At 48.2% G+C, this 11,689-nt stretch overlaps 5 protein-coding genes across 5 annotated transcripts; 2 read left to right on the forward strand and 3 right to left on the reverse strand.

The window, feature by feature from the left end:
- Window positions 1–378: 378 nt before the first annotated feature.
- On the forward strand, window positions 379–1,826 carry DEU56DRAFT_800065 (uncharacterized protein). The gene is made up of 5 exons (XM_041353059.1): window positions 379–640; window positions 694–720; window positions 781–1,389; window positions 1,441–1,572; window positions 1,622–1,826. Exons 1-5 carry the CDS (start codon window positions 532–534, stop codon window positions 1,729–1,731), a joined length of 987 nt encoding a protein of 328 aa, XP_041209278.1. The 5' UTR covers window positions 379–531; the 3' UTR covers window positions 1,732–1,826.
- A 174-nt stretch (window positions 1,827–2,000) lies between these two features.
- Window positions 2,001–2,803, reverse strand: DEU56DRAFT_302767 (uncharacterized protein; the record flags this gene model as incomplete). The annotated part of the gene is made up of 3 exons (XM_041345561.1): window positions 2,001–2,177; window positions 2,231–2,326; window positions 2,382–2,803. A coding segment is annotated over one exon (324 nt), but the record flags the coding sequence as incomplete, so codon positions are not given.
- Window positions 2,804–4,422: 1,619 nt separating this feature from the next.
- On the reverse strand, window positions 4,423–7,282 carry DEU56DRAFT_942506 (uncharacterized protein). The gene is made up of 4 exons (XM_041358952.1): window positions 6,616–7,282; window positions 6,445–6,555; window positions 6,333–6,389; window positions 4,423–6,278 (listed from the first exon to the last, which is right to left on the reverse strand). Exons 1-4 carry the CDS (start codon window positions 6,997–6,999, stop codon window positions 4,485–4,487), a joined length of 2,346 nt encoding a protein of 781 aa, XP_041209280.1. The 5' UTR covers window positions 7,000–7,282; the 3' UTR covers window positions 4,423–4,484.
- DEU56DRAFT_972389 (kinase binding protein CGI-121-domain-containing protein) lies at window positions 6,857–8,035 on the reverse strand. Its single transcript, XM_041359484.1, has 4 exons — window positions 7,835–8,035; window positions 7,660–7,782; window positions 7,426–7,602; window positions 6,857–7,375 (listed from the first exon to the last, which is right to left on the reverse strand). Exons 1-4 carry the CDS (start codon window positions 8,009–8,011, stop codon window positions 7,256–7,258), a joined length of 597 nt encoding a protein of 198 aa, XP_041209281.1. The 5' UTR covers window positions 8,012–8,035; the 3' UTR covers window positions 6,857–7,255.
- On the forward strand, window positions 8,017–10,357 carry DEU56DRAFT_800068 (thioredoxin-like protein). The gene is made up of 8 exons (XM_041353060.1): window positions 8,017–8,341; window positions 8,391–8,527; window positions 8,585–8,918; window positions 8,969–9,199; window positions 9,251–9,350; window positions 9,401–9,889; window positions 9,939–10,079; window positions 10,137–10,357. Exons 1-8 carry the CDS (start codon window positions 8,199–8,201, stop codon window positions 10,311–10,313), a joined length of 1,752 nt encoding a protein of 583 aa, XP_041209282.1. The 5' UTR covers window positions 8,017–8,198; the 3' UTR covers window positions 10,314–10,357.
- Window positions 10,358–11,689: the final 1,332 nt, after the last annotated feature.

Genomic DNA, 11,689 nt, shown 5'->3' on the forward strand with positions numbered 1-11,689 from the left:
CTCGTGATGGAAGTTAACTGATGATCGATCCCAATTGCAATGAATAGAGCTGCATTCTTCGATGTAAACAACTGAGACCAGATACAAGGATGTGAACAGAGAAAAGCAGATGGGAACATACGACGGTCTATCAGTGAGGCTGTTGCCGTGTTATGTAAGGCGCACGCAGAGATGTCGCTGACATTGAACTTGAATAATGCAGTAACCTGAAATGCCGCGGCGTTGGATTGAACATTGTTCGATTCTCATCATTGCTGCATCGCTGCAGCCTCGATTTGACCTGCAATTGTCAAGTACGCCGCGTACGCGCAATGTTGTACCCTCAGATTATCATTGAATACGCTAATCACAATATTAATTGCAACGCGCACGCCACCTGTATACTTACATCCTGAAAGCCTCCGAGTCCATCGTGTTCGATAATCAACTTGTTACATAAGTGACTTGGTGAATCGAAATTCGAATCGTGTAGGTCCTTATATAGGTCCAGTATTGCGAGTCAACGGACGTCTGTCTTAGCACTATACCGCGATGCAGTGGTTCTCTACTCTGGCATCGTCGCTGCGACCAGTCATTTCCAGTAATGTTGTAGAAAGCACCGATTCCTCCGAGTCTGACAAAACCGCCGCTGTCGAGACAGGTATGTCGCACTCTTATCTCATGACGAACATTGTGTTTCAACTTTTAACTTAGGAAAAGGATGGGGAGTAGTGAGAAAGTGTGAGTACAGCCATGACTACTATTTTTGAATCATGTACTGATGTCGGAAATTATCGACAGCATTGTTTGACAAGCCATCGCAAGTGGCGGGCGCGTTGTATAGTCAAGTTGATCACCCACTCATTCATCAAGGCGCTGCTGCCGTCAGCAGCCTGGGAGAAAAACTTGGATCATTGCCTGCTTCAGCACAGACGCTGTATGGTGGATTGCATTTTCCAAATGCTGGAAAGTCCTGCTGGGACAAATTCACAGGTCTTGGTCCAAATATCCAAGGGTGTACAAACGAATTCTTCCAGCGTGCCAAGGAATTCCATCCCTCCAACAAGATGACAGAGTTGAGGAAGTCTGTGGATGGCATCACCAGCACAGCTACAAACCTGCACCAAGTCGTCAAAGGAGCCGCAGAACAACGCGGCATTCCTCTCCGTTCCATATTACAAGAACTTGGAAATGCCTTCAGTGCCCTATTTGAAGAGCTGAAAGAGCAGTTTCCGCCACCCGAGGAGGCTCCCGGTCATGAGAAGCGCATGGCCATGATCAACACGGTTCTTGATCGTCTCGAGGAGATTTTTCTACACGTCGCCATCAAGGTCGGAGCAAGCGAGGAACTCCTTAGAAGCCTCACCAGTTCTCTCAAGTCCGGTGTCAAACATGTTGTTGTGACCATCGGTACGTCACGACTAAATGACCGTCGACAACTTAAATTAAACGATGGTACAGGAGACGTTGGCGAGCAGCATCCGCAGCTCGTATGGGCCCTCTCGGGCATTGTGTTTAGCATGCTATTTGCCGAAGGGCTTCTTTTCATGGTTCTCCGCATAGTTGGGTTTGGGCCTTTGGGACCAATGAAAGGTACATTTTTGTATTGTTGCAGCACCATCAATATTTATGAAGTTGTTAGGTGGAATTGCCGCGTGGTTGCAAGGGTGGTTATTTGGCCCTGCCGTGCCAAAGGGCGGTTGGTTTGCGATGCTTCAACGCCTCGCCATGTTAGGTGGAAAGCGGTTGTAAAGCTGGTGCGAGTTTCCGCATTTAGTCCATGACTGAAACCCTCCGGGTCTTTTACGTTTGTACATTACTTGTGTATTACATATGATTTTTCGACGCTTCAAGTCACAAGGCACCTTACTGAGTTGGGTCTCATATTGAAGTTTCCCTCGCCAAATATTAAGAACTCGGTAAACGAACAAACTCATTCACGCTATAACTTGGCAGCAGAATGATCATATTCGCAAAATTACAAAGGTGCTGCCATAAGAGTAGAACAAAGACAGAAAGAAGGTATGAAAGTAAAGAGGGCAAGTCGCCGAAAGAAGTTATAAAAGTGCTGAAGCTGAAGGTGAAGGTGAAGGTGAAGTGGAAGGTGAAGTGGATGGTGAAGTGGAAGGTGAAGTGGAAGGTGAAGTGGAAGGTGAAGTGGAAGGTGAAGTGGAAGTAAAAGGGTGCAAGTCGTCGAACTGCAGGTGACGAATCAAAAGCAGATCGGGTATTAAAGTAGTTGTTCACGTACCAGTGTTTGCAGCAAGCCATAGTGGATAGAGTGGTCAAAATCGGCCATGAATGGTCTCGGGGGTCAAGATAAAGTTGAAGAAAGGGGCGCAATTCGCTGAAATGCAGGCAGTGAATCAAAAGCAGATTAGATAGTATAGTTGTTCACGTACCAGTGTTTGCAGCAGGCCGTAGTGGATGAGAGGGGCAAAGTAGGCTATGAACGGTCTCGAGAGTCATGAGAGGTTGTGGAGGTCCTGAAGTCGGCGGGTCATAAAACGCTTGTGGCTGAGCAACTCGTCACACAAAGGCCGCGGCAGGAAGGATGCGTTGGCGAGGATCTCCGTGGATTCTCAAGCAGGGCGCAAGGCATGCAAGGGGATAGGGGTCTCGACATTTGGTGAACAATTTGGATAAGGTCGTGAAGAGTCGTGAGAAGTCGTAAAAGGTCGTGAAGGTCGTGATGATCGTAAAAGTCGTGAAGGTCGTGATGATCGTAAAAGTCGTGAAAGTCGTGAAGGTCGTGATGATCGTGAAAGTCGTGAAAGTCATGAAGGTCGTAAAGGTCGTAAAGGTCGTGAATGTCGTAAAGGTCGTAAAGGTCGTAAAGGTCATGAAGGTCATGAAGGTCGTGAAGGCCTTAGTAACGGAGCAAAGCCGTCAAAGGTCATAACAAAGTTTGAAGGGTCGTGGCGGCCGGTCGTATGCATCATGCAATTCCGTAAGTCGCCACGAGCGTAGAAGACATGTCATGAGCCACCGTCAAGAAATGGCAGTGGTAGTGAGCGTCGCAGGTCAAAGCAGGCCACTGTCATCTGGTGTGGTGGGAGGTGAAGGCCCGGAGGCGAGAGCAGACATGTATAGTTGCCAAGAAGACTGCACCACGCGCAGGAAGCGTTGCCAGGTGTTGCATGCTGGCAACAAAGGGGGGGGCAGAGAAGCCAGGATGGGATACGCTATCGTGCGATGGCAAGCTGCGACGCAGAAGCAGAGGATAATGATATTCACGACCGACCGAAGTGGTGCAAGAAGATGTGGTAATCGTGAGAGCCACGAGCGTTAGAAACCACGCAAGGACAACGGAAGGCAAGAGTGAGCTGAGATATTATACAGTGCTGAACTGCAACGCGGGAGAAGAGGAGCGTGATATGCACGACTGACTGAAGTGGTGCCAGAAAGTGTGGTAAGCTCGTGGGAACCACGAGCGTTTAAAACCATGCAAGGACGACGGAAGGCAAGGGTGGCCTGAGGTATCATGTGGTGCTAAACTGTGGCGCAGAAGAAGAGGATAATATCCACGACCAACTGAAGTGGTGCAAGAAAATGTGGTAAGCTCGTAAGAGACACGAGCGTTTGGGACCACGCATAGACGACAGAAGGCAGGAGTGGGCTGAGATATCATGCGGTGCTGAACTGCGAATAGAGACCAGCTTGCAACGATGACCGAAAATTACTGGAACTTTGCAAGAGATTATCGCAAGGCCGCGGAAACATCACGCACGATGTTGTCGTCGTAAGGGAGGCCTGTCATGTTTTGTGGATGCTGCAAAACTAATCAGGGCTGCAAAGGGAGCCTTGGACAACCGGGGCAGAATCTGCGAGGATGATAAGGTATGGTGTTTGGATACTACTGCAAACCGAAATTGTCAACTGGAGATGACCGGAGCTGGGTAAGATATCACAAGTAAATCATAGAAGGCGTGAGGACTAGGAAAACTTACAAAGATGATGACGCGAGGATGTATGCGGAAACATTGGGGTGCTGCAAAATGAACTGACGACTGCAAAAATGAACTGCCAAGAACCAGAGCGTGAAAGGATTGTGAGTATGATCATAGAAGCGGAAGAATTCAGAAACCCTACAAGGATGATGACGCAAGTGCGCAAGGAATATGATGAAATACTGCAAAATCGGAGAGGCAGTGAGCGAGGTGGTAAAGAGAGGAGAGTTAGAGATCTTACGAAATCAGGGATAAATGGATCTTGTGATGCTGCCAAAAAAAAACCAACAAGTCAAGAAAAAAAATAAAAGGGGATAATAAAATCGTCCGGAAGCGTTGGAGGGGGGGAGAAGATGTAGGAAAAGACCAAAAATGAAGACAAGGGAATAGGAAGAATGCGATTATAGGGTTTTGTCGTTTTCTGTGTGATATCAAGATAAAAACCGAGATTGAGATCGAGATTGAGATGCAAATAGAAACCAATACGATGCAAGTCCGAGAAAAACTGCTGCTGGAAAGATGAGGGAAGTGATATGTGTTGGAAGGAATATTGCGTTAGGGTTGGAACTGGGAGGTGAAGTCGATAGTGGAGATATGGAGGTCCAGAGATCGGGATATGCCCTTGATAGATCGCCCTGTCGATCCGGTTCCGGAAGAGCTCCTCGACCTCGATACAAGATTCTGCGGCGTTATGGTATTGCCGCTGAATCGAAGATCAGGGTCGAGCTTCGAGAGTCCCATGTACGCGAGACTGACATCGAGCGGGATCCCAGACCAACATTCGTCGGTGAACGGAACCTCAACGAAGGACTCGCAGAAACTCCGCGTTCGTGGTTCACCATCAGTGACATTGATACATGGGCATGCATCAATCAGGTAGCCGCATCGAGTCGGGGTGGCGGGGGTAACGAAGAAGCATCCAGCGGGTGAGCGACGATGATTAGAACCGGAGAGGAAGGGGCTGGTGCTGGTGTGACCTGTCATTGGAGCAATGATGACTTCCTCATCCTCTGAGTCTATGTCCGAGGCGGAAGCCAGGGAGGGAGCCGAGTCATAGTCGTCGATAGATTCGTCTTCAGTTTCCGACAACGAGGACTTTGAGTCGGATGCGGTCGCGACAAACCTGGGGTAATTGTCGTCTTCGCAATCATCGTCGCAGTCGAAGTCGACGATTGGATATTTGTCATCTGTAGAAAGCCGCAAGTCCTCATTGACGAACCGAAGGAGGTCGAAGCCATCGCTATTGACTTCTGGGATCGAATCGTGAACGGGCTGTTGGTGATGAACAGTCTGTTCGTCAAGAAGTCGGATAAGGTCGAGAATCGCGGACTCTGAAGTACCACCAGAAACATGGTTGAGATATGTTTCCGACTCGACCGCCGAGAGCTGCTGAAGATCTGATGTGAGCTTGTCGTCGGAACCGTACTCACCCTGTTTTGAACAGGAGCGTAGGACGCAGCCCTCGGAAGAGCCTAGAAAGATCTGCTCTTCGTCACCTAGAGATTCTGGATAGTCGGGCGTTGAAGAAAGCTGCTCGTTGCAGCCATTTACCTGCAGGGGCAAGTTGTTATCTTCATGGGCGTTAAAAGCACGAGTATCGTCCTCGAAGTCCAAGTAGTCCCGTGTCGGAGAAGCGTGTTTCCATGCTGAACAAGTGTCGTCAGAGATGCCGTCGCACTCATCATCACAGATGAAGCTATTGTAAAATTCGACTTCCTCATCGATAGACTGCAGAAGATCGTCCATTAGGCGGGAGTTGATCTCTTGATAGTCCTCCTCTTCGCCGAAGAGATGCGTTTCAACAAGAGAACGGTGACATCGCAAGGGGAAACCGCTTTCCGCGTTGAGGACATCCGCGTACTTGCTAAAATCCACGTGACCATGGCGACGGGCAATGGGAGCGACGGAAGACATATCGGATGCCCGAAGCAGGATATCCAAGGAAGGAGGATCGAGTTGAATGGCGAGTGCATTGGCCAACTCGGACATTTCAACAAGACCGTGTCGGCGGTCATCAGGGGAACGTGGCCCAGCAGGAAGGGTAGAGGGCGAGGGTAGAGAACCTGGTAGAGCAAGGAAGGCACCGCCGCGAAGCGTTGTACCAACGACTGATATATCAAAGTTGTACGATCGAGCAGGCCACTCGCATGCAACGACAGTCATGTAATACTCGCAGGTGATTTCGGGGACGGTTACGTTTACGTGTTGTCCGGCAGTCTCTGACAGCAGGGAATCATGAAGAGAGGCATCTGCCGATTCCGAAGAGTAAATCGAGATATCGTCATCGAATTCCTCATGCTTAGGTCCGTCCTCGTTCTTGTCGAACAGACCTAAAGCGCTCTGGAAAGACTGTACAAGTACCGCAGTCAGCCACTGATGTCGAAAAGAGGCCGAGTTACGCACCAATGGACTGACGAAATCTTCGTCGGCGACAGTTATAGCGATAGTAGGGACCGAAAGCTATGCCGAAAAGATTGAGCGGTTGAGTATACTGATGCGAGACCACATTACACACCTGGACTCCACAATCGCAGTCTGCCTCCGTAACGTCTACCTCCCCATACTTTCCGACACGCAGTTGATTAATTAGGTTGATCTCCGCAGTGCCGGTTTTGACCATGGGAACCTGGAACCATATAATGTCAGCCTCATTCAAAGCTGTGACGATAAGAGAGCAGCCACGTACTACTTCAACGCTGCATGTGGAGGCAACATGCTTGACCAGTTGATTACTTCCAGATTGGAGTACTGAACGATCGCAGCTCAGAGATGTATCGTATGGCGTATCCGACGGCGAGCAAAGCACTGAGCTATCACGAGGCAAAATAGTTGGTAGCATAATGCCGGGTAGCTTGGGCTTGGATATAGTGTCTTTACGACGACGACGATAGAAATATCCCACCACGGAAACGATAGCGACCGCAAAGCACACGAGGCCGCCTTTCCAAAGATCATAGGTAAGGACAGTCGTGCCGGGGGGCGGAGTGGTCGAAGGAGTGACGAAAGGGCCCGAGAGGATGGTGGTTGAATGCACTGCAGAAAGCAACATGAGAGTGGATGTGGGAGCCATGGTAAAGCAGTAAGATAATCGCAAGATGAAAGCAGTACACTGTGTGTTCAAGGGGGCGGAGGTGCACTTATATAGTTATGCCAGAAATTGGAGGCTGACAGTCTTCCTACCAGTATCGTCAACCACTGTCAACCATCATTGTATCGCCAACCATGTCAGCCTTTATACTCCGTCATGGCGTGTCAAAATATCGATGTCATACCCTGACATTATCGGGCGATATGGATGACTTGCTGGATGTCACCAGTAATCGAATTCATGCCGCGACATTCTTCATTGCTACTGAACTTACAACAATATTGTCGATGATGGAACACTCTCGATCCTGGTTCCCTTGCACCTCTTTCAAGGCTGACTCTGAGTCTAACTTATAATGCTGGACAGGAGATGAGATTCTTGATATCACATTGATTTGTTGCGACCCACCTTTTTGATAATCGACCAATCCGTTATTTGACCCAGCACTCGAAAAGGCACCATGGACCCTTGGATAATGTCACACATACGGCGCTGTATATTAGGGGTATCTGAGACGTCTACGCGGACAACAATGAGTGTGGTCGACGCATCCGATACCCCATATCGTCGGATGGCTTCAGTAATCTAAAGTCGTTTGTCAATGAGAAAATAACCAATTATTCAGCGGATGGTTACGCGTACGTTATTGGTGGGGTTCAGTGCCCATAGTATTTCTGAGTGGACAGTTTTAGTCCGAAGTTGGCCCTGCGTCTCTGACAAAAGGGCCTGATAAATTGCTGTCTGAAGGTGAAGTGAACTTGATATCTGACACGTCGTCAGTAAGATCATGCATCAAGACTAGAGTTAAGATTCCTACCAGCCGTGCATCAATAAAGGCAAAGTTAACAGCTTCACGCTCAGTGTTTCCATCGACACCAAGATTTCTGGCGGCTTGAACGATGCGAGACCTGATGGCGGCGGCGTTTGTCACATCATCGAATAAAGCGACATGGACGACCGCGTGATTGAATTGAGAGTAGTAGTATGTCTCCATTGACCGTAGCAGTGAACAAGAACCAAATTATAAACAATACATAGCCCAAGCTAATCTTGGACCTACATTGCCACTGAGTGAAAGCGCTTAACACCCCACTACAAGTTCGCTCCCAACCATCATCATCGATTCATACATATTCTTGACTGAGGACTACTAGTTCTGGTAGTCTAGAGTCCATGCTGGCATGAGATTCACTATGTTACCTTCACCATTATCACTTTTCGCAACATGGTTCGTGCTTCAAGCCGCTGCCGCTCCGGCCGCGGCGGCAGGCTCAAAGGTCCTGACCCCTCAAGATTTTAAGGAGACTGTCGCAGATGGGATTTGGTGCGTCCTTTGCAAAGAGAGCCTTCTTTTTGTTCAACAAGCAGAATAGGTTCATCGAGCATTTTTCCCCATATTGTCGTCATTGTCGGAACTTTGAACCGACATGGAACCGTGTAGTAGATGAATTTGAGAAGAAACCCAATCTAGGGATACATATGGCGCAGGTTAATTGTGCGCTGAACGGGGGTGAGCCAGCTCACCAAGTTTCCTTGGCCACTAACAGACTTATTCGATTTTCGAAAGACTTGTGCACCGAGAATGGTGTTACAGGATACCCTCAAATGAACCTCTACCGGAACGGACAGTTCGTAGAGACCTTCACTGACGAACGCGACTTCAATATCCTTGTAGACTTCCTTCTTGCGCGTGCTGAACCTGTTGCGGATTTCTTGTCATCCTCTACTACGGTTGAGCAGGAGGAATTGGCAGCCGAGATTGTTCCAGTAGACGAGAATTTGGTAATTCAAACGTCGCAGGTGGAATCCAACCCTTCAGGAGAGGTGGTATCCTTAACTAGTGAGACATTCGACAATTTTGTGGCCCAGGCGCCTACATTCGTCAAGTTCTTTGCGCCATGGTATGTGCATCGACTATAGACTTTTAATTTTTTTGACATCCGTTTATTAGGTGCGGACACTGCAAGAAACTCGCTCCAACGTGGATGCAGGTTGCTCGTCGCATGCAGCATAAGCTCAATATCGCGGAAGTCAACTGTGATGAGTTTAAGTCGCTATGCTCGAAGCAAGGGGTTACAGGCTATCCTATGCTGTTCTACTATTCTCACGGCGCAAAGACGGAGTACACAGGAAGTAGAAAATACGAGCCACTTGTGGCTTTCGCTGACAAGGCAGCATCTCCGTAAGGAAAACTCTTCCAGAGCTATAAGGCACTTTTTGATATCTGCTACAGGACGATGCAACAAATAAGTGCTCATGATCTTGACAAGGTGGTTCATGAAAATCCTGTTGCGTATGTCCTCCTACTTTCTTCATCAAATGAACAAATTATGGTATGTGTACCCCACTCTGTGCACCTTGTTTTGCGCTGACGATGTTTCAGAATGAGGTCGCTAAAGACTCTCAATTACTTCTCGGATCACCCCCGATTTTTGTATCATCTTCCAAGGAACTCTTTACCCGCTATGATATCCCAACGACAGAATCCTGGGTCATCCTGTCTTTCAAAGATAATGACCCAAAGGAACCTATCTCAGTCTTCGACTCATCCATTTCTGACAAGCTTAGCACTTGGCTCTTCGCCAACCGCCTCCCAACCTCCATCGAGCTCTCACGTGATGTGTTCCAACAGGTAATGCATGCTCCACATAACCCACTCGTTGTAATCACTGCGACGCCCAACGACATCCAAAATGATGTCTCATCGAAGTTAAACGATATCGCAAAGAAGTGGCGCCTGCGCAAGAACCGTGTTGGGAGACAGGATGTAATATTCACGTGGATGGACGCTGATCAATGGGGAAGTTGGATGAAGAGTATGTATGGTGTGAAGGTCAAGGATCAGCCGAAGGTGGTGGTTGCAGATCATAATGTAAGTAGATCGGTTTCCCTGTTATGCGCCGTTGTTAATGATTGCATAGCGCCTGGTCTACTGGGATAGGGATACCACTGGGCAGCCTATTCAACTTAACGCCGTCAGCATATTCTCTGCTATTGAAGGAGTTTACGACAATAAAATACGTTCCAAGCACTCTGAGAATATCATGGAGCGCATTCTTAGGGTATGCATTACTACTAAATCAGTATCAGCTCCGTCACTCACAACGCCTTACATAAAGGCCTTCAACTCAAGTCTCACAAGCACTGAGGATTTCATCATCGCCCATCCGTACATGGCCGTCCTGCTGATTCTTGGATTTTTGGCAGCGGTCATTATGGCGATCAAGAGACTTTTGGATGATGATACAGATCTGCAGTCTGAGCATAGGTACATCAAGGGTGGTCGTCTGGATTAATTCATGTATACTTTTCTCGAACTCAAACGTGAATTTACCAGGAGGGAGACTGCGTGATCGTCGGTAAGCCTAACCGTAAGGCCAAAAATCGAAGCACCCGAGTTTCGGTTTCCCTTCGTCAACGTTTCAACTCATGAGTCACAGCATGCGTGTCACTACCGCGCTGAACATGACTGTACAGCACCAAACAGAGCAGCTGACGACATACGTTGGCTCCCTCATCAAGGGTCAAACTTCGTCGATCAATACAGCCTCTGTGACAGTCATGGGAGAAATACTACTGCTCACTTACGCATGTATCGTGGATGGCTGCACCACGGAATTGTGTATTCCCCTCGGAAAATCGCTTGCACAAGTCCAGGTGGTTGGATTGCGACATCAGGATTTTGGAACAGTTGGGAGGGACGCTAATATATGAGAGAGCCGTTCGTATTTTGTCTCGACGTCCATGCGCACAATATATCGATTCTCAGCGCCTTTATGTCCATGCTATGCACGATTCAACGTTGTGGGGCTCGCTGCTGACCTTCAAAAATATCCTTTCGCAGGTCAAGTCTGCCGTTTATTGCATTGATCGAGGCAGCCGAGTTTGACGATAACAAGTGGCCAGGACAGCGTGCTCTGCAACACAGACTGGCCGTTGTTCGAGAAGAGAATCCAGCAGATATTCACTCCTTGGCGCTCGAGTTGGACATGACTGTGCTCCCCATCAAACATCACATACAGCCCCTTTGGCAATGTATCGGGCAATTTCAAGATTCAAGTTGGATGCAGATCATCCAGGGCAGGCAGGATTTACAGGGCAACAGTATATACTCCCTGTGATGACGATAATTACCACGATCGAGGGCGCTAGGAGGTCGCTTTTCACCCCGCGGACGGCTATCCAATTAACATTTGGATGGCTGCCGTATCATTAAGTTAGCAGAAGAACATCCTATCCCACGCAGTGTTTTGTTCAATTACTGCAATGAAGCCTTCACGGGTTGCGCTGAAGAGGGGGCTGCACCGAAATATGACCCAGAGAGTACCCGAAAGGACCTTATACTCGCGATCGGTGCTGCAGAATGGAATGCCCGCGTATAATCGGTGTTGAGGCTTAGGACATGAGAAGCGCGCGAAGGATATGTGGCGCACATGGAACAGAAGTTGCAAAGCTTCACTTACTTACTGTACGTGAACCATTCATCGTATAGTCGTTGATAAATTGAATTGAACTTGCAGCAGGCGGCTATATATCATAGTTATCTTGATGGCTTGTCGTCTAGTCAGATTTGAGTCAGGTACTATTTAACAAGTTGTGGCCCCAGAATTCAAATGCTAATATTAATGGCACTGATTCTCAAAACCGGAAGTTTAAAAGAACCAATCATCTG

The sequence above is a fragment of the Suillus clintonianus genome, assembly GCF_016758775.1.
Source record: "Suillus clintonianus strain FC179 chromosome Unknown DEU56scaffold_29, whole genome shotgun sequence".
NCBI lineage: Eukaryota > Fungi > Basidiomycota > Agaricomycetes > Boletales > Suillaceae > Suillus > Suillus clintonianus.